This window comes from Ahaetulla prasina, chromosome 16, assembly GCF_028640845.1.
Source record: "Ahaetulla prasina isolate Xishuangbanna chromosome 16, ASM2864084v1, whole genome shotgun sequence".
Lineage (NCBI taxonomy): Eukaryota > Metazoa > Chordata > Lepidosauria > Squamata > Colubridae > Ahaetulla > Ahaetulla prasina.
This window is the reverse complement of record NC_080554.1, coordinates 13,659,111-13,679,472: the sequence shown is the minus strand read 5'-3', so window position 1 is coordinate 13,679,472 and position 20,362 is coordinate 13,659,111. Positions and strand designations below refer to the sequence as shown.

Sequence of the window (20,362 nt, the reverse complement as noted above, 5' to 3'; positions counted from 1 at the left end):
AAAACCGCCCAGGACTTGCTCTGGGTCGCTACTTATGCTCTTTCAATTATTATTATTTTTCAAATCACGTTCCCAGCCCCCCTTGCAGTGTCTGCAATCTGTCTTCTGTGGAAGGGAACATAATTTCACTTTTTTAGTCCTCAATATATGCCAATTAACCCCAAAATTTAGCAATCTGTCAACCGCCTCCTTATTTGAAGATTTCTCCAGGCCTTCAGGGCATTCCTTTCCCCTGTTCTCTGGCCAGGCGTCTCCAGATCTCCCATTCTGGCTCCAGGGTTAGTCCATCCATTCTCTCTGCAGGAGGCTCTTCGCTTTTGCTGCAGGTACAGGTAGTCCTCAACTTACAACACTGTTGCAGCATTCCCATGGTCACATGATCGAAATTCAGACTTTTGGCAACTGACTCACATTTATAATGGTTGCAATGTCCCAGGTCACGTGATCTCCTTCTGCATCTTCCATCAAGCAAAGTTAATGGGGAAGACAGATTCACATAACAACCATGTTACTGACTTAACAACTGCAGTGATTCACCTAACAACTGTGGCAAGAAAGCAATAGCAATAGCCCAGTAACATGGTTGGAGAGCACTAAGCGGTTTACAGAGTCAGCCTCTTGCCCCCAACAATCTAGGTCCTCATTTGACCCACCTCAGAAGGATGGAAGTCAACCTTGAGCCTGGTGAGATTCAAACCGCCAAATTGCAGGCAGCCGGCAGGCAGCAGGAGCTTGCAGCACTGCACTCTAACCACTGCGCCGCGGCTCAGTGGACCTCAGAAAGGTCATATAATGGAGCAAAACTCACTTAATCGATGTTTCATTTAGCAACTGACATTTTGAGCTCAATTGTGGTTGCGAGTTGAGGACTGCCCATATCTGTTCTACCGATATGCTCCTTTTCCCACCTCTTGCCTTCCCCTTTATCTCTCCATCTCCAGAGCTCCACACCCTGTGCTCACATTTGGTAACACAAATCTTTTTCACCATTTTCCTTGCTGCTTCTCCATTCTCTTTCCTTACCTCCACTTTCCATTTCTCCTGCTGGAAGACCAATCTACTTCCTACAGTCCTGCATCCTCCGGCATTTCCCAAGATTCACAAACTAGGATAAACCATGGCCAGAAGCCCAAAGCACAAGTTGCTCTGGATTTTCTGAAGGCTGAGATGCTCCCCATGGTTCTCAGTGCATCTTGCAACCCCAAGGCCTCCTCCACCCCGAGCTTCACTCGGCTTTGGGGCCAGAGGAGCCCTAGATGCTGCCCCCCTCGGGCTGCTCTTCCCCTGCTGAGCTTCTTCTGGGTTGGAGCCCCTGCCAGATTCAAGCAGTGGAGCAAATTTCTCCTGAAGACGGAATTGAGCCCAGCAGGGAGGCTGGGCATGAATTGCAATGGTCTGCCAGAAAGGAAGGAGGAGTGCCAGCCCCGGGCGGGCGGGCGGGTGTCTGAGGCACTCCCAGGCCGCCAACTAAGTCAGAGAGTAACAAGGAGGCTCCTCCGCCCTGCAAAGACAGCCCCAGGCCACAAAAGTTCACCTGTGAACCAAGCCAGGAGGCAGAAAGTATGGAAATCTGAGCCGCTCGAGTCTGCAGGGGGGCTGAGATGTGGGGATAACCAGCAGGGAGCATCGGCCTCTCCCTTCACAACAATGAGGCTCCTTCGGCCAGTGTGGCTGTTTTGCACAACTAGGAAAAAAGGTTCAACTCTTTCTGCAGAGAAGAAATGCTGACTGAATTCTGGGAACTGATCCACAAGTCTTAAAGTCACCAAGGTTGGAGACCCCTGCCCTGAAGACCCCTGCCCAAGGTTGGAGGCCCCTGCCCTGGCTGCAGGAACCTCCAAGGCCTCCTCTCTGCCAAGGGAGGGTGGATGCCCAACAGAAGCAGCCACAAATCTGCAGGAATTAATGCCAAAATCTGCTTAGGGCCTTTCAAACAAAGCCCCCTCTCTTTGGCCAAAGCTATGGAAGTTGCCAGGGAATGTAATTCAAAAGGGCAGGGAGGGACGGAGGGCTTCTCAGTCCATAAAATTCTTCTGGCAACACATGCCAGGTGTGTGTGCAGAGACCAGCCTGGCCTTCCCCAGATTTTCATACTTTGGCTTGTCGCTTTGGCCTTACCCCTGTCCTCATGGGTCAGCCCTGGCAGAAAAGGGGGAGGCAGCTTTTGGTGAGCGTGGGCTGCCCTTGACCTCAGTTGGGCACAGTGGATCAGATAGAATAGAAACCGAATGAGAATAGGAATAGGAATAGGAATAGGAATAGCATAGCAGAATGCGGCTGCGCGGGTGATAGAGGGAGCCCCTCGGGGCTCCCGTGTTACACCTATCCTGCGCAGGCTGCACTGGCTACCTGTGGCCTTCCAGGTGCGCTTCAAGGTTTTGGTAACCATCTTTAAAGCGCTCCATGGCATAGGGCCGGGCTACTTACGGGACCGCCTGCTGCTACCGAGTACCTCTCACCGACCCGTGCGCTCTCACAGAGAGGGACTCCTCAGGGTGCCGTCAGCTAGGCAGTGCCGTCTGGCGACACCCAGGGGAAGGGCCTTCTCTGTGGGGGCTCCCACCCTCTGGAACGATCTTCCCCCAGGACTCCGTCAACTTCCGGACCTCCGAACCTTTCGTCGCGAGCTTAAAACGCACTTATTCATCTGCGCGGGACTGGATTAGATTTTAAAGTTATTGGTTTTAAGGGGTTTTTTATTATTTATATTGTTTTTTAAATTTGGCAATAGAATAAGTTTTTTAATTGTTGTTTTTAATCTGTATTTATATGTATTTTAACTGCCTGTGAACCGCCCTGAGTCCTTAGGGAGATAGGGCGGTATATAAATTTGAAAAATAATAATAATAATAATAATAATAGCAGAGAACAGAACAGAGTAATAGAGTTGGAAGGGACCTTGGAGGTCTTCTATTCCAACCCTCTTTCTTAGGCAGGAAACCCTGTACCATTTCAGAAAAATGGTTGTCCAATCTCTTCTTTAAAACTTCCAGTGTTGGAGAATTCACAACTTCTAGAGGCAAGTTAATTGGTTAACTTGTTAATTAACAATTAACTGGTTAATTGTTCTGTGAGAAAGTTTCTCCTTAGTTCTAGGCTGCTTCTCTCTTTGTTTAGTTTCCATCCATTACTTGTCCTGCCCTCCGGTGCTTTGGAGAATAGCCTGACTCCCTCTTCTTTGTGGCAGACCCTGAGATATTAGAACACTGCTTTCTTGTCATCCCAATCCTCCTTTTCATTAAGCTTGACATACTCAATTCCAGGAACCCTTCATCGTATGTTTGAGCCTCCAGTCCCCTCATCATCTTGGTTGCTCTTCTCTGCTCTTTTTCTAGAATCTCAACATCTTTTTTACATCCTGGTGACCAAAACTGGATGCAGATAATGATGTACCATGGATGGGCTTGATGCGCAAAGGGGCATCATCTTCTCAGATATTTATTTCACTGATCAATTTATAGCAACCCAATTCCAAACCTTTCCCTGAGGAGTAGCGGTTCTTGTTGGCTTATGCAGAGAAGCCAGGTTTAGAACCGAGGTTGCAGTTCTTCAGTGCACACAGCTCACCACCGCTGCCCTCATCCGGACTTTCATTTCTCCAGACCTACACAACTCAGATTTCAATATGGCAACCGAGGCATACTGACACACAGCCATGTTCACTTCCTTCGAGAGACAGTCGTTCCTCACAGCAGATATAGACTACTATGCTACTTTTCTACCAGAATTTATAATTTCCTCATCATTAGTAAATATTTTACCAAAATAAGCAAATGCAGCCTTTTGGACTACTTTCCACCGTTTGTGTGTCACATGCAATCATTTGTGTTCCCATTGGGAATGAATCGTGGCCTTCAGTCCAATCCTATCCAGATTCAGCCACCTGACCTTGAGGAATCCGGTCGGGGGTCTTGGCCAACAGGATGGCATCAAGGGAATGCAAAGGAAGGCGCACTTTGGGTCTCTTGCAAAGGGGTCTCTGATGTCATGCCTGGCCTTCCAAAGCTTTCACCCTTCTGTCTTAGTCTGGGAGTATCTCTTAAGCATCCCACCTGGCCAGGTTCAGCAATCCACCTTCAGCTCCACAGCCAGACACACCACCTATCATTACGCCAGCCTCATCGCCATCCTATGTTTCCTGAACAAAGGTGTGCTAAGCTGACTTTCTCCCATTCCCACACGTTTTTCCGTAACCTGCAGTTATCTGGTCTTCACAGAAAAACCGCCCAGGACTTGCTCTGGGTCGCTACTTATGCTCTTTCAATTATTATTATTTTTCAAATCACGTTCCCAGCCCCCCTTGCAGTGTCTGCAGTCTGTCTTCTGTGGAAGGGAACATAATTTCACTTTTTTAGTCCTCAATATATGCCAATTAACCCCAAAATTTAGCAATCTGTCAACCGCCTCCTTATTTGAAGATTTCTCCAGGCCTTCAGGGCATTCCTTTCCCCTGTTCTCTGGCCAGGCGTCTCCAGATCTCCCCTTCTGGCTCCAGGGTTAGTCCATCCATTCTCTCTGCAGGAGGCTCTTCGCTTTTGCTGCAGGTACAGGTAGTCCTCAACTTACAACACTGTTGCAGCATTCCCATGGTCACATGATCGAAATTCAGACTTTTGGCAACTGACTCACATTTATAATGGTTGCAATGTCCCAGGTCACGTGATCTCCTTCTGCATCTTCCATCAAGCAAAGTTAATGGGGAAGACAGATTCACATAACAACCATGTTACTGACTTAACAACTGCAGTGATTCACCTAACAACTGTGGCAAGAAAGCAATAGCAATAGCCCAGTAACATGGTTGGAGAGCACTAAGCGGTTTACAGAGTCAGCCTCTTGCCCCCAACAATCTAGGTCCTCATTTGACCCACCTCAGAAGGATGGAAGTCAACCTTGAGCCTGGTGAGATTCAAACCGCCAAACTGCAGGCAGCCGGCAGGCAGCAGGAGCTTGCAGCACTGCACTCTAACCACTGCGCCGCCGCGGCTCAGTGGACCTCAGAAAGGTCATATAATGGAGCAAAACTCACTTAATCGATGTTTCATTTAGCAACTGACATTTTGAGCTCAATTGTGGTTGCGAGTTGAGGACTGCCCATATCTGTTCTACCGATATGCTCCTTTTCCCACCTCTTGCCTTCCCCTTTATCTCTCCATCTCCAGAGCTCCACACCCTGTGCTCACATTTGGTAACACAAATCTTTTTCACCATTTTCCTTGCTGCTTCCCCATTCTCTTTCCTTACCTCCACTTTCCATTTCTCCTGCTGGAAGACCAATCTACTTCCTACAGTCCTGCATCCTCCGGCATTTCCCAAGATTCACAAACTAGGATAAACCTTAGGAAGACCACACCTAGAATACTGCATCCAGTTTTGGTCACCACACTATAAAAAAGATGTTGAGACCCTAGACAGAGTGCAGAGAAGAGAAACCATGATGATGAGGGGACTGGAGGCTAAAATATGTGATGAACGGTTGTAGGAACTGGGCATGGCTAGTCTAGTCAAGAGAAGGACCAGAGGAGACAGGATAGCAGTCTTCCAATATTTGAGGGGCTGCCACAGAGAGGAGGGGGTCAAGTTGTTTTCCAAGGCACCCAAAAGGCCAGACGGATGGAAACTGACAGTGAGAACCATCAACCAATGGAACAGAAGTTGCCTTTGGAAGTTGTAGGAGCGTCATCCCTGGAAGCTTTCAAGAAGAGACTGAGCTGCCATCTGTCAGAACTGGTGTAGGGTCTCCTGCTGGGGGCGGGGATTGGACTAGATGACCTACAAGATCCCTTCCAACTCTGTTAATCTGTTAATCTCTGACCTTCCACATCAGCAACCCATTCATGCTTTTCAATGCATGTCCTGCATGTAAATGCAGGTACAGATTTATGCTTAAGCAAAGCGTTTATTTATGCATCTGAAGTCCACAGGTTAGGCTTTCTTCCCTCAGCAGAGTCCCTGCTGTTTTTCATTCTTAAATTGCTATTCTGTCCTCCTTCCTCTCATTCCCATCCATCCATCATGTCATTCTTTCAGAACATTTTATAAAGGTTTCCAAAACTGGAATTCAAACCTTCCGTGATCATTATATCCACTGCAATGTAAAATTCCTAAGGTATGAATTCTTGCTTTTTCGCAAGCACCCCAAAAGCCCCAAATTCACCCAATTTATCCTATTTCATTCAAAACTAAACCTGATTCTTCACCTCCAGGCAGGCGTTCATCTCCTCACTTACAACATGATACCCTTTCGATTCCCGGCCCTTGCAGCCTCTCCCTCTTTTTCTTGGTTTCACAACAACAATCTGTAGCCAAGTTTCTTTATTTCACTCATGAATGCATGCTAATTATCATTTCCTCCTCTTACACACTGAGCTGCCATCCTCCCTATGCCAAGGGCACCACCGGATATTGGCCTCCAGTGCTTCTCCCAGAACACTTTTACGGTTGTACGCAGAAGGGGCAGATGACGCTATGAGCCTGACTGGCATCCCTGCCATGTGCTGTATTTGGTGCAAATGGTGTGAATGCAAAACCAGCCTCGTTTTGTCCGGTTTGTTGCTCACCCTTCTCTACAAATCTCTCTGGAAACTACCTTTCCAGTCAACCAATTGTTGTCGAAATCCCACAGAGGAGGGGCTCGGCGAACGCCCCAGCATAGTCAGAAGATGACTGTCAAATCTAAACTTCTAACAAAGAGAAGATGGAGGGGGTGGAGGAAGAGGAGGGAGGAGTTAGGAGGAGAGGGAAGAACAACTACACACATAATAGGGAGGGCAGAGCCAAGCAAATGAAGGTTTAGAGAAGACTTCGAGGATAATTGTCTCCAAGGGTTTTTGACTCCCAAAAGCTTAATAATTCCACCTTCTTTTTCAAGACATCTGCAGATCTTTTTTTTCGGTGTCAGAGCCTGGCACGCATAAAATATGCAGATCTTTGTCAATGTTTTAAATTTATAAATGCAGTAATAGAGTCACACAACAAGCTCGGTTAGCTCTTCCTTTGGGTCACCTTCCTCTTCCCGACTAAAAGAGAAGAAATGCCGATCTGTGAGTCTGCAGCAGGGAGTGGAGGAGCCCAAGCCAGCTGCCAAAAGCCAAGGGGAATTTGGCGTCTAAGAGGAGCTTCCGGGCCAGGGATGTTCACGGCCTTCCTGAAAGTCCCTTAGCTTTGAGGGCAGCATTCAACAGCCTCCTCCAAGCAGGGACACCCCCCCCCGCCCCACTTTGCCCCTCCCTCTGTGGGGATTAGGAGAGTTCTCAGCCAGTCAGGATGGACCTGGGAGCCCAGCAGCAGGACAGATCAAAGGTTCTTACAGCCCAGCCATTATTTATTTATGACGTTTTAATCAGGGCAGCAGCCGGTTTCCAGGCCTGGCCAGCCAGTGGGCCATGACGACAGCCGGCCTCCTGGTTTAATCCTCAGCAGGAAGGGAAAATCTACTGACAAGCTCCTTCACTCCTGGGGGAGCTCAGTTTTTTTCAGCTGTGCGGCTGCACTTATACAAACACTGTCGTCGTTGTGGTGGCGGTTGTCGTCCTTATTACTACTTCCAGCCAGAGAAGTGCAAGGAAGGCAGAATCGGGGGGGGGGAGTGTGAAAGTGCTCCACCCACACTTTATTGTGCATTAAATGTTCAAGCTTAACTGAACAGGAGAAAAGGCAAGGAGGTAATGCTATTAAAATTTACCATTTTGCTCCAAATTTCAATATTGTGCCCTACAACATCAGTGACTCACCCCACTCCCAAACCTACAAGGAGTTCAAAGGAATGTGCTTTTACACACACACACAACCAAAGTATCGACATGCACACAAAGGCTTCCATGGGTGCCAGCAATGACATGGCTGCCCACAACAGCAAAGGCTCTTGCTCACTGCAGGCATCAGGCGAGGGATGAGGCCAAAGGGTTCGTTTAGTTGCACAGATGCAGATTAAGAAGGGACCTTGTAGGTCATCTAGTCCAACCCCCAGCCCAAGCACACCCTACACCATTTTTGACAGATGGCACGGAAATGGTGGCACAGACACACACACCAGCCAACTGCCATAGTTTTAAAAAAAGGTGGGGGGAGTAGTCAGCCTGGGAAATGAGGCAGAAGCTTCCCGCAACCAGTAACAGCCAGCCTTGGGGAGAAGGAAGGGGCCCCAAATGCTTCCAGGACATCTTGAGACCCCCAGTCTGTCGCAAAGGGGGCCATTCTTCTAATGGCAGGGCTTGCAGATTTATGCGCTTTTTCTGTGGAGCTCCTGCAGCCCCCCCCTCCCCCGTAGGCATCTTTATGGTTTCATGAAACCTTGTGGGCAGTAGGGATACCTTGTGCAGCAGGATTGCACTCTGCAGCCCTTTTGAAGGAAAAGTACACACAACTGTGAAAAATGGCAAGGAGCCTGATGCCCTTCCTGGAAGCTCCAGGGCCAATTCCCAGGTCTGGAGGTGTCCACGGATCCCCCTTTGCCAAGACTGAGAAAAACTCAAGTCTCCCACAGGGAGAAAAAAGGAGAAGTCAGGCAGCTTTCACCATTTTAGTGGCAGCTTCACCAGACCGGATGGCCCAGAAGTGGAGTCTTGCCAGTGAACTCAAAAGGTTTTGAGTGGAAAGCCTGGGCTTGAGGGCATCACCCCTTGGGCTGAAGAAGGGCAGTCTAAACACCAATTACCAATTTCTTCAATTTCTCCATGTTTAATTTCTCAGGAAATCCTAGGAAATTAAAAATGCTATAAACCTTTATCAGCCTGATAAAAGTTAATGCTTAAAAGTTTCATCCTGGATTCATTCCAGTGCAAGGGGGGGGGGTTATTTTACAGCTGGCAGCCTTGGGAGTGTCCTTCTCCACCCCCACCCACCCTCTCACTTTCTTTACAATAGGAATCCCTCTTTGGTTGAGGGGTGGGAGGGGAGACGGCCACATTCGCTTGGCAGAGCAGGAAGCTGACCAAGGACCGGATCGATCTGCGAAGAAGAGCTTTAAGCCAACCGATGCACGAGAAGTGCAGAAAACACAGACATGAGGCTCCTCTGCCTTCCAATTGCCGGGGCGGCAATTCTGCACCCACCTTTGGCTCTAAGGCAGTTGTCAATCGGCAAGGCTTGCTCAAATATTACAATACCACACAAGCCAGGCAGAGTCCATCAGCTGCTCCCGGGCTCACTCCCCATCCCTGCCTCTCTGGGTAGCTCACAGGGGGGCAGCCCAGCAATGAGTCCCTCCTCTACCTGCTCCCCCTCCCTTGTTTCAGCCTCCAGACTCAGCTGATGGGCTGCTTTTTGTTTAGTCCCTCCTCTACTTGGAGGTCTGGTCCAAAATGCGAGTTCTGCTTTCAGACAGTCTCCCTGCATCTTCTCTCCATCAAGGCTTGGTTGTCTCTAGGAAGCCCAGAAGAGAAAAGCTGACCACCTTCGTGCTGAAAAACCAACCCAGATTCCTGGCTTTCCGTTTTTTCCTTCCCTGAATTATCTCTCCTGTGTTTTCCCTGCTTTCTGCAGACAAGAGATGCAAATGGGAGCCTTTAACCCACCAAACGTGTGGAGAGCAATGTGGAGAGTACATGGATAAGGGGCCTGCTTGAGACCAAAGTGTTCCTGAAAGTGCCTCCCTAGGCAAGAAGCCTCCACCCTCCCAGGAAGGGCCAGGTCTCCCCAAACGCAGGACTCCCCGCCCGGACAGATATACAGGGGAGAGTGACCACTCCTGGCCTTCCTTTCTGCAGGGCTGAAGATCTTGCCCAGAGATTAGATTCCCTTCAGAAGCAAAGGGAACGAAATGGCAGGATTTATCTGCACCACCACAAAGGCACACATATTTAAAGCACAGGACGGCCATGCCTTCCCCCTTGCCAATCCACAGTCCAGGACCCAAATGCCAGCTGTGAAGCCCTTGCAGCTGCTCCTAGGCCCACAGCGGAGACCCCCCACCCCACCCCACCCCCGACCCTCAGAGTCTCCCCTGAGGCCCAAGGGCCTTTCCCCATCACATCCTGTCTTGCCAGAAATCAGTCACCATCCCCAAATCTGCTTCACTAAACCTCGATTAAGGTTCCGATTTGTGCTCTGGGGAGCAGCGTCCCCTCCCCCCTCCCCCCTCCCCCAGTAGCCTCCTCCCAACCAGGACTACAAAGACCATCCGCCCAGCCCCTCCCTGGAGTCTCCCTCTGTGAAACAGGCCGGGGGAGGGAGCCCAAGTGCTGCAACTGCCACCCCCCTTAAAGGCCCCCGGAATCCGGGCCCCTAGCGGGAGATGCCGCCCCCCAATACCAAGCCCTGAGCCAGAAGCCCGGGGCGGAGGGCGACTTCAGCAACGGGCCTTCCTTCCCCGGGTGCGCCCCCTCCGCAAAGCTCGCCAGCGGAGCCGGGCCCTGCGGGGAAAGCAGCGGACGGCTGGCGACGAAGCCGCCTCCCTCGGGGCCCTCCGCCCGCCCGCGGGACAAAGGCCCGGCAGGTGCCTCCCGCCCCGGGGACCCTCGCGACGCCTTCCTCGGAGCCCGCGCGGAGGCGCCTGCGGAGCAGAGGTCCGCGTCCCCGGCGCTCCTCTGGCTCGGCCCGCGCGGGGAGGGGAGGCTCCGCGGGAAGGCGGCCGGGACGGAGCGCGCCCTACCTGCGACATCTGCGGACGGAAGTTGATGTCCTTGAGGTCGACGGAGCCGGGCGAGAGGTTGTGCAGCAGCTGGCAGAGCAGTACGCCGTCCCGCAGCGCCTGCGCCAGCTCGAAGACCACGGCCGAGGGCCAGACCACGCGGTGGTTGGCCGGCAGCACCTTGCAGTCGATCAGCCAGCGGCCGCACTGCCGCCACTCCGCCATGGCGCCCGGGGGGCTCCCTGCTACGCCCGCCGGCCCCGCCATCCTCGCCCGGCCGCCGCCGCCGCCGCCGCCGCCATGGACCGCAGCGGGAGGAAGAGGAGCCGCCCCACGCCCAGCCTCACTGCGGAGGGCGCCGCTGGAGGACGGCCGAGCGGGGCACGGCGCCCCGCCGCCCCTTCATGCCCGCCGGCCGCGGGTCTCTCCTGCCCTGGGACGCCCGCCCGCCCGCGCCGCCTGCTGCTGCTCCCGGGCCGCCCGACCGGCGAACAAAGAGCCCCGCCGGGCCGCCAGCACTCCCCGCCGCCGGGCCGGGCCTGGGCTCTTTTGTGGAGAGGCGGCGCAGCGGGGTCCTCTCCCTGCCTCCCTCCCTCCCTCGCCGCCCCTTCTCTCCGCCCCTGCGAGCCGGCCGTCGGCGTGGAGGGCGCGGCCGCGGCGGCTCCTGGCTGGCCGGCTGAAGAAGAGCGGCGGGGCGGGCGAGAGGCGGCGACGGCTCCTCCCAGGCTCCGGAGCGCGCGCCTTTCCAGCGGAGGCGGCGAGCTGGAAGCCGCGCGGGGTCCCGCGACGCCGACTCAGGGCCGGGGGCTGCTGGCGGGGGAAGCGGAGGGGCGGGCCGGGGGGGGGGTCCGAGTGGCGGTGGGCCCCGAGGCAGCGCCTGGGTTTCGCCTCGCCGCGGGGGCAGCGCCAGACCTGCCGGTGCCCCGTTTGCCCCCCCCCGGGGGTCTGGAGCCCGAAGACGGGGGTGGGCCCCGGGCTCCGCCTGGAAGGGGAGGCCGCGCGGAAGGGGTGGCGCTGCTCTGCCCGCCGTCTGTCCGACCGGCGCTTCGGCCGTTTTTTGTGCGACGCAGCTCCGAGTTTCTTGGGACTTCGAGAGTGGCGGGGGGGGGGGGTTGGGGGGTGGACGGTTCGGTGTTTCTGACGAGACCAGCGCAGGAAGAGACGCAACGACGGAGGCAAAAGGGAAGCGACGGGGAGCTTCAGGTCCGAAGGCGCTTCAGACGCGCCTAGAAAACTTTCCCAAAGTTTGGGCGAAGGAGGCTCGTCCGTCGGTCTCCTGCAGGTGCGGAGTGGGCGGGGCCTGGATTAGGATGCCCCGCCCACTGCCTGCAAAGCCTGACCCCGTCTTTATAAGCAGCTGCTTCAGTAACTGCAGGTAAACGAAGGGAGGGATTGTTTCCCTCAGACGCCCATTCAGAATTCTAATGCAAGACAGCACCGAAGTACATAAAAGCTTCTTAAAATTTGTGTCCCACTTTTGTTATTTTTATTCAACACCTCACACTTTCCCCACAGTACATCTCTGGGGCTGGGGGAGGGGGTGAAGAGAGAGGAGGGGAACCGGCCCAAAGCCTCCCAGCTGTCTTTCTTGGCTGGGGCATGAACTGAACCTGTAATCTCCGCTTTTAGCCATTAAAACAATCTAATCATGAAAAGGGGGGAGTTCCCCTTTCGATGTGGATGCCAGAAATTGGGGGAAAGGAGTGTTTCAAGAGATGCCCAGGGCACCACGGTCATCCCTGTCCAGAAGTTCACAGGTCCATAAGCGCCATGATGAGCGGTGCCCTGGGGCCTTGGCATCTGTTGTGTTCCAAGCAAGCGCTGGGCCTGGCCGGCCCTCCCACCGGGTATGACAAGGCCGGGGCCAAGTGGCGCTCTGCACGTGACACCCCTCCTGCAGCAGGGCAAGGGCAGCTCCGGGCAGCGTGGCACCACTTCTGAAGAATTGGGGTTGTGGCTTCGACTGTAAAATGCCATGGCTTGATGCAATACAATCTTTGTCTGCAATCTCCACCCTGCCTCCTAAAAAGTTCTGGATTCCTGGCTCGGGGCACAGGTTGGTCCTAATAAAGACACAACTCATTTGTGAAAGTTTATATCTTACTTCTTTTAAGGGTCTCTAACACACTCGCCTATAAAAATATTCATCCCTGCAGACATTTTTCAAATATTGTAATGTCTCAAATCTGCTTCCCCCTGCTGGTGGCATCTAGTCATTGCACATCATCTCTTGGTGCCTATTAATGACTTTTTTTGCAACTTTTAGCATTCTGGTGCATTAGAGCTGCTTCCTCTGCAACTAACCTCCCGGGAGGGGAAATGCTGCGGTTGCACTTTGAGAGGGGCTGTCATCTGCCCAGCCATCTCTTTCTGACATTGTGCATTTCCTATGCCACTTGGAGCAACAGTGACGGGACACTCAACACTGCGTGAAACCTTCAATCCCGATTTCACAAAATAAAATTGCTGGTTTGATATAATATACTACTCCCAGATAAAACCTTATTAACAACCAGTTCACATAACTTGCTGTAAAGCATGGAGAAGCTTCCAATGAAGAATGGCAGACAGCGGGAATCTGTAGAGCTTCTCAGTCACCCAGGTCATGATTGTCCCAAAGGTGCTTTTTCAGGAGGCAACTGGACTTTCTTGTTTTTTTCTTTGAAGACGTTTTGCTTCTCATCCAAGAAGCTTCTTCAGCTCCAAATGCTTCAAGGACCCTCTAAAAAGATGCAAATTACCAGCTGTCTGCAAGGAATATACATAAATCCTTCCATTCCCTACTATCCTATCAGAGCTGAGGTATTACTCTGAATCAATTTTCAACGAAGCACTGAAAAACATCGTTACTGGCCTCAAAAGTAAATGGTGTTCCGATCAACAATTTAAGATATGCTGATGATACAGTTCTGCTAGCCAGCAAGCATGAAGACCAGTGGTGGGTCTATACTGGTTCACCCCGGTTGGGCAAGCCGGTAGCGGCAATGGTGAGCTGAGAGCGAACTAGTTCACTCCGACCGTCAACTGGATAGACATACCTAGTTCCCTGAACTGCTCATCATATGTTTTAGCCTCCAGGCTCCTAATCACCTTTGTGGCTCTTCTCTGCACTCTTTCCAAGGCCTCAGCATCCTTTCTTGTATCTTGGTGATGAGAACGACACAGTATTCGGAGTGTGGCCTGACTAGGGCAGTCTTGATGCTCTCCCTCTGTGGATGCACCCTGGCCTGCACTGGCTTTTTGGGCAGCTACATATTTAAGTGGTGGTCTATCAGGACACCCAGATCCCCCTCATAGGCACCCTTGTCCAGCCAGTCTTAACTGGGCACCATTGAACGGCATCTTGTTGGATAGGGCTCAGTGTTAAACTCTGTATTGGCTATTCTCCCCAGTCTTGTGTCGTTGCAAATTGTCTGCTGAGTTCCCCATCTATCCCCTCATCCAAAACACTGATGAAGATTTTGAAGTATACTGGGCCTAAGGCAGAACCTTGGGGTGCCCCACTGTATGCTTCCCCCCAAGTAGATGTAGTTCCATTGAGGATACACTGGGTGTGGTTGGTGAGACAATTGGGGATCCATCTGTTGAAAACCATGCAATTTGATGAAGTACCATCAATCTGTAGACGAGACTCAACTCTGCACCAGCTGATGGAGATGACGCTGAGCTCTTGGTCTTGCAATGGCCACCATTCAGTTTCCTGGTTTTGACCTATAAAGCCCAAAATGGCTTGGCATCTTGGCAATGCCTCCCCCAGTCAGATTCAAGGGCCTGTTTCTGGAAAGTGAAGGGGGCCAAAACGCAGGTATCTCTCCTCTGGAATGGCCTCCACCCCCCACCCCGCCCAAGGGTTCTCCTGAGGCAGCCTTCTGAAAACCAGTTAAGACCGAGTTATTCTGAAGGACTTAGCAATGAATCATCATATTGTCAGCTTGTATCTTGACTTAATTTAACTATAATTTACTGTAGCACTTAACTGTTGTATTTTGTCATTGTTATAAATCACCCACGGCAGTATGCTGTGATGATACATAAGTAAAACTAAAGATGAAACTAATTTGTGAAAAATGCATTTTCAGGGTGTTCTTTAAAAAGCTGGTCTGTCTACCTGTCTATGCTGGAGATCAAGAAGTCTGAAGGTACCTCAAGATGTATCATTTGATCCACTCTCTTGTGGGAAGCCCCCACTCCTAGAAGAATTAAATGTTTTGAAGAATATTAAAAAGGCAAGATATTATATTTCCCTAAATGAGAATTGGAGAGACATGTTTTTTTAAAGACAGAAAGCTGACTCAGTCTAGCCCACTCCCCCAGCAGATATTTTGTGCCCATTAAGAAAGACTGGGCCAGCCTATCTACAAAACAAAAGACCTCCAGCTCCAGGGTGGTGGGATAAAGAACAGGACATGATCTTTCAGGACATAAGCAGAGCTCACTACATTGCACAATCTCCTAAGTGTACTTCAGACATTGCAGCATTCCAGAGCCATCCAAACTTCAACCCAAGTTGGGAGTTCAGACAAACACCTAGGATTTGTACTTCCTCTTTTGCCTATAGAGCCAGCCATGACCCCACAGGAATATGGCAACAGCCAATGGAATAGTCCCAGCTTGGAACTGAACCAGATGGATATTTTTTCCAACACCCCGTTCTATACTGCTTGAATATTCTTAATACTGTTAAGATGGGATTTCTCAATAAGAAAGTTGGGATTTAAAGAGGTTAGTATTATATGTTGTTAACTGAAACTCCTAGAATTTACAGTGTATCTATTTATGAAGAATTCTGGATCTCCCATGCTCCGATTTCTGCAAAAATGTATTCTTGGGAACAGAAAAAGGCCGGCCTGTTCCAGATATAAGAGCGGCTGCCAGGAAATGGCCCTCTCGGCCTCCAAACCTATCAACTTATCACTTATCAACCAATGGAAGGAGCAGACAACGGGATCCCACCTGGCCAAAAATTTAATAGGTGGTTAACAAAATGAGCTGTGTTAATTTTCAAATATATCACAGAGTTTTATGCAGCTGTTATCTACTTTTTTCGTATCTAGATTCCATATCTAGACCAAAACATTATTCTTTTAAGGCCACAAAACTGAGTTCAAACAATTATAAAGGAAAGCCTCCGGAACCTAACACTCATTTTGTGTAGACTTTTGTGGCAGGATACAATGGTGCATTGAAAAGTTCCATCTTCGCGGATGTTCCCAACTAAAGAACTCCATTTAGTATAGTATCCCTTATTGTCATTGTACACCACATACTATACAACAAAATTGGTTATTTTCTGGTTTTGGTTCCTACTGAAATAAACTCTTCACCTGTGGTGTTTTTTTTTAATAAAGCAAGTATTTTTGTCCTTTTTTCTAATATGCATTTCTTACCAATTACATCGCTTCAATTTTTGTTTCAAACAGTGAAATGGTTTTCTTCTTTTTTTCAAGAGCATTCCGTTTCTCTTCCACAGAAGGCATTTAAAATCCGTTTAGAGAGGTCCATACCTGGAGCTCCCGACGTGACGCCTCCTTCCTCGGCGCCTTCTCCTTCTTGCGGGCAGGTTTCCTGCGGGCCCGTTGATCGTTTCCCATTTTGCTTTCGGGACTAAAGCGCCGCCTTCCCGAGCCGCCCGCGGAGCCGGCCAGGCCCTCCTCCCCTCCCGCGCGCTACCCAGCGGCGAGGCGGGGGCGGCAACGGCCGGAGCTCCGCCCGGGACGGCCCTCTCCGCCCCGCGTAGCGAGGAGACGCGCCGACGCCGGAGGAGGGCGGGGGGCAGCCGCGGCGGCCGGCGCGGAGAGCCTCTCCGGGAGCCGCGCCGATCGCCCGCCGGCCGCTGCTTGCCGGAGCCCAGGTAGGGCGGGCGGCTCTGGGGGAGGAGCGCGGCCGCGGGGACCTCTCGGGCCGGCTGGCCGTGGCTTGGCTGCTCCGGGAGCGCGACTTGGCCGGGAGGCAGGCCGGCCGGTTGCCCGGTGCTCGCTGGGCCGCAGGGGGAGGCGCTGCGGCTCTGAGCTGCGGGACGCTCGGCCCCCCGCTCCCCTCTCTGCCCTGCCTGCCGCCTTTCCTGCCTTCCTTCCTGCCTTCCTTCCTTCCAGGCGGCCCCGGCGAGGGCGATGTCGGCGCGGCCGCCGCTGGCCGAGAAGGCGCTGTCCGAGGCTTACGGCCGCCTGCGCTACCGGGACGCCTCGCTGCTCATCTGGCAGCAGCAGCAGCGGCAGCTGGAGGCCCGCCCGCCCGCCACCTACCTGAGCCGCAGCCGCAGCGCCTGGTACGCGCAGTACGGCAACCAGGCCATCCTGGTGCGGGACCGGAGCAAGCTGGAGAGCGCCCGCGACACCGGCCAGTCCCGCTTCTGCGCCCTCATGTGACCCAAGCCCCTCGGCTTGGCGCTCAGGCCCCGTCCCTGGACCCAAGGAAGCCTCTGGCAGTCAGTCATCTGGGCGACCCTCCGGGCCTTTGGCCCCTGCGTCAAGTGGCCGGCAGTCCCACCGGCTGACACCTTGTGATGGCCGAAAGTTCCTCCTGACCTGCCTCTTGCAGTCTTTCGCGGGGGCGGGGGCTGCTCTCCTGATGGACCAAGGCTGGGCCCAGGCAGGAAGAGGCCACCCTTCCCCATTCCCTAAAGGCCCTTCCCCAGATCCTAACATGCTGGCTGAGACTGATGGGAGCTGTAATCCACCCAGATTGTCTGAGGCAGAGATGGAAACGTAGCTCCCTTTCCTGCGAGCTCCGGGTTGGGAAAAGCTGAACTCCACACAAGAGTTTTCTTCTTGGACCACAAGACGAATCGGGACCAATCCTCCACTACAAAGCCCTGCCCTGAAGTTTGTTTTGATTCCAGGGCAAGTTGGGGGGGTTGTTGCTTCTTGGGGGACATTCAGATTTCCTGCAACTCTGGGGCGACCCCCCTCCAGCTTCCTCCGCTGGGCGGGATGGAGCCACCTCCCCCAGCTTCTTTCTGGGGTCCAGCATGGCGTGGATTCCTGCAGGCTCTGACGGAAGCCCTCCCTCTCCTTCTCAGCTGCTGGTGTGGGTGTTGCATTGTGCTTCTTGAAGGCTGGGCTGGCTTCTCTGCTGGGGGGTGTGGACAATTGGAGAGTTATGGGCAAAACCTGCTTGCTGAAATCTGGCCTGGAGGTTGGGGGCCTGTTCACCCCATGGTCTGCCGGGACTCCTCCAAGAGTTTCAGTAGCCACATCTCCACATTCTTGGCTTTCGCCAGAGCTTGCCCTGTTGTCCGAGCCCTGGTTGCTGCTGGTCCAAATCTCCAGTAGATTTCCGCCTAGCTCAGGCCTTCGCAGGCAGGTGGCAAGGAAGCCAGCTGGGCTCAGCCGCCTGCTGTGTTCCGAACCACCTGGGAGAAACGGGGCTTGCAGAGAAAAGGAGACCCTTGACCTGGAGCTGTTGGTCCCAAGAATGAAGGCAAGAGGCCCAGGGAGGCCCGACTCTGTTCGATGTGGCTGGCTGGGCTGTCCAGGAGGCCCTTTGAGGGCCATTCCATGTTTTGGGCTTCCCAGATGCACCCTTGGCACTGGCGCAGACAGTTACGATGCTCGGGGAAATAGCCTCTGAACTGTACAGCTCATCTGATGGGAGAACCAAGTTTGAAACCCTCCAGTTCTGGGAAGCAGCCCCTGCAAATCCGGGCAACCAGCCTTCTTTGGCCAACCTGAAGAGCAGCTGCTCTTTGTGCGTATTTTACCTTGGGTAAAGAGTGGTCAGTCTGGCCCTTTCACATTCATTCTGATGCCCCAAATGTGACGCCAGTGAGGACCCAGAAGGAGTGAATTTTAAAAGTGCACCGGGCAATGTTCCGCATGTTTCCTTTTAAATTGCATCAATCAATAAAGAATAACTCGGCACACACTTCTGCTCGCAGGCCTGTTATGGTGTCAAGTACAGAAGTGGCATCTGCTCTTAAATGGGTCTTTGTTGCTTTATTTTTTTCCAAACTGTTCTACTTTAAAACAAGATACAGAGAAAAAGACGGACATGGGAGAAGACTAGGAATATACAAATAAAACATGCTTTATCTGGAAGTTACCGATACCTGTAAGTCCAAAGTCTATACAAAAAGAAACCCAAAGAATCCCAAACAATCCCACTCCCCCAAACTGAATCCACGTACAAGGAATAAGCACCAGAACAGGAAACTATCAAAGGTCCATAGCACCTGTTGGTTAAAAAGTCAAAATACATTTAAATTAAAAGGATTCCCAATTTTCTTTTTCAGAGCTTAGTTTTTAAAAACAACACAAACCTACATTTTGTCTGCTGCTCTTCAAAACGCAGGATACATTTTTTAAGTGACCACTGGAGTTAATAAATAAAGTATTTCTATGTACATGAAAAAGGATTCTCGATTCCGGGTGCGTCGTGGGCAAAGTGCAGGTCTCCAGGGCAGGCTGGAGAAAAAAAAATAGCTTCTAAAAAATGGATGAACCTTACAAAAACATCGCTTGCCCACCCTCCCCTTCCCCAAAGCATATTCTCCCACCATACCTTGAGGTAAAAGTTTTGATTATTTGGAAACCTGCACTCACACGACACACACGGTCTCCTGGCAAGGGGGCAGCCTGGACTGTAGGTCAGCCGGGGCACCGCCTCTGGGGTCGCCTTGCCATGGATTCGGCAGCCCCTTCGCTCTCACAGAAGCCGCCCAATGCCAGATCAGAATGGGAGCCCAGGTCCCACTAGCGGTTGGGAGACCCCGAGCAAGGTGGCTTAACAGGCTCCCTCTGCCCAAAGGCCAAGGAGCCAGGCCTTCCTACCCCCCAAGGGGCGACGGGCGATGTCATCCAGCACAGGCAGACACGAGGCCTTGCCAAGGGTGGCTGGGCAACCCCTTGCTGGCCCAGGTCACAACCACCGCCCTCAACAGAGCAGCCACCTCTGAAGTTTTTGCAACCGGAGCATGAATCTATATATTGATTAAAAAAAGGTAAAAGAAATATCTAAAAAGGTACGCTTTAAAAAACAATCCACAGTACATGAGCTTTTTCCCTCTTATCTATAAAAAAAAGATTAGGATCTTCATCTCAATGGAGAAGGGGGGGGGGCTGCTGCCAGGCTGGGGTGGGGAGGGTCGGCAGACCAGCAGAAGATTAGAACATTCACGCCGGCCGGCCGGCCTTGGAGCTCTGGCCTCCTCCCACTGCAGTACCATTCACTGAGGTCCCATCCCCCCATCCCCACCCCAGGCCCCCTGGCCTGGCCAAAGGAGCCCCCCAGGAAGGGCAGAGGCGGGAGGGGGCAGTAGAGTCTCTGTTGAGTTCTCCTTCAGCATTTCAGCATCTTGAGTTTAAAAAAGGGTTTAGAGACTTTAAGTGATGCAAATTATTTTGCCACCAAGTCTAGTCAGGCGTTTGACCTAATAAAAGCAGGAGGAAACTCTTCTGAGAAGGGATCGTTTCTGTAACACTGAGTCCTTCAAAACGGCTGCAAAAGAGTGGAAAACGCAGACTTGGTCATGATGGAAGAGAGGAACCGTTAGAAAAATAAAGCCAGGGGACAGAGATTCCAGTCCGGACAGGCTGAGAGTCCCCCCTGGTCATTCTGAGTCGCTGCTGTCGGAACTGGAACCGCTGGAGCTCGTGCTCCCCGACTCGGAGCTGCTGCTGCTGCTCAGGTGAGATGGACCGCCAGACGGTGCTGAGGAGCCCGATTTTTCTAGCAAGAAAAGGAGCAGAGGCGAGTGGTCAGCTGAGCCAGCTTTGGTGGGGCAGCTCCCTCCCTAGACTTCCTGCCCTGCCCTGCCCTCCCCTCCCCTCCCCTCCCAGGTCTCAGCCCTGACAT

General features: G+C 52.3%; 3 protein-coding genes across 11 annotated transcripts in view; 1 reads left to right on the top strand and 2 right to left on the bottom strand.

The window, feature by feature from the left end:
- The window catches only part of VAV2 (vav guanine nucleotide exchange factor 2), a 138,742-nt gene extending 127,601 nt beyond the window's left edge, over positions 1 to 11,141 (bottom strand). For 2 of the 5 annotated variants that reach the window (XR_009152310.1, XM_058159449.1), the window contains exon 1: positions 10,592 to 11,141. Coding sequence is in view for 4 of the 5 variants with exons in the window: in XM_058159449.1 (XP_058015432.1) it covers positions 10,592 to 10,837 (246 nt within the window). In the remaining variant the exon portion in view is untranslated. The remainder of the gene's footprint in view (positions 1 to 10,591) is intronic. The other 3 variants (XM_058159452.1, XM_058159450.1, XM_058159451.1) reach the window with 3 other exon arrangements.
- Positions 11,142 to 16,304: 5,163 nt separating this feature from the next.
- Positions 16,305 to 18,489, top strand: BRD3OS (BRD3 opposite strand). Its single transcript, XM_058159015.1, has 2 exons — positions 16,305 to 16,421; positions 16,663 to 18,489. The coding sequence occupies exon 2, from the start codon at positions 16,681 to 16,683 to the stop codon at positions 16,933 to 16,935; it is 255 nt and encodes an 84-aa protein (XP_058014998.1). The 5' UTR covers positions 16,305 to 16,421; positions 16,663 to 16,680; the 3' UTR covers positions 16,936 to 18,489.
- Positions 18,490 to 18,575: 86 nt separating this feature from the next.
- The window catches only part of BRD3 (bromodomain containing 3), a 36,072-nt gene continuing 34,285 nt past the window's right edge, over positions 18,576 to 20,362 (bottom strand). For all 5 annotated transcript variants that reach the window (XM_058159008.1, XM_058159007.1, XM_058159010.1 and 2 more), the window contains one exon: positions 18,576 to 20,236. In XM_058159008.1, the coding sequence (XP_058014991.1) occupies positions 20,118 to 20,236 (119 nt within the window). In that variant the 3' untranslated portion in view covers positions 18,576 to 20,117. The remainder of the gene's footprint in view (positions 20,237 to 20,362) is intronic.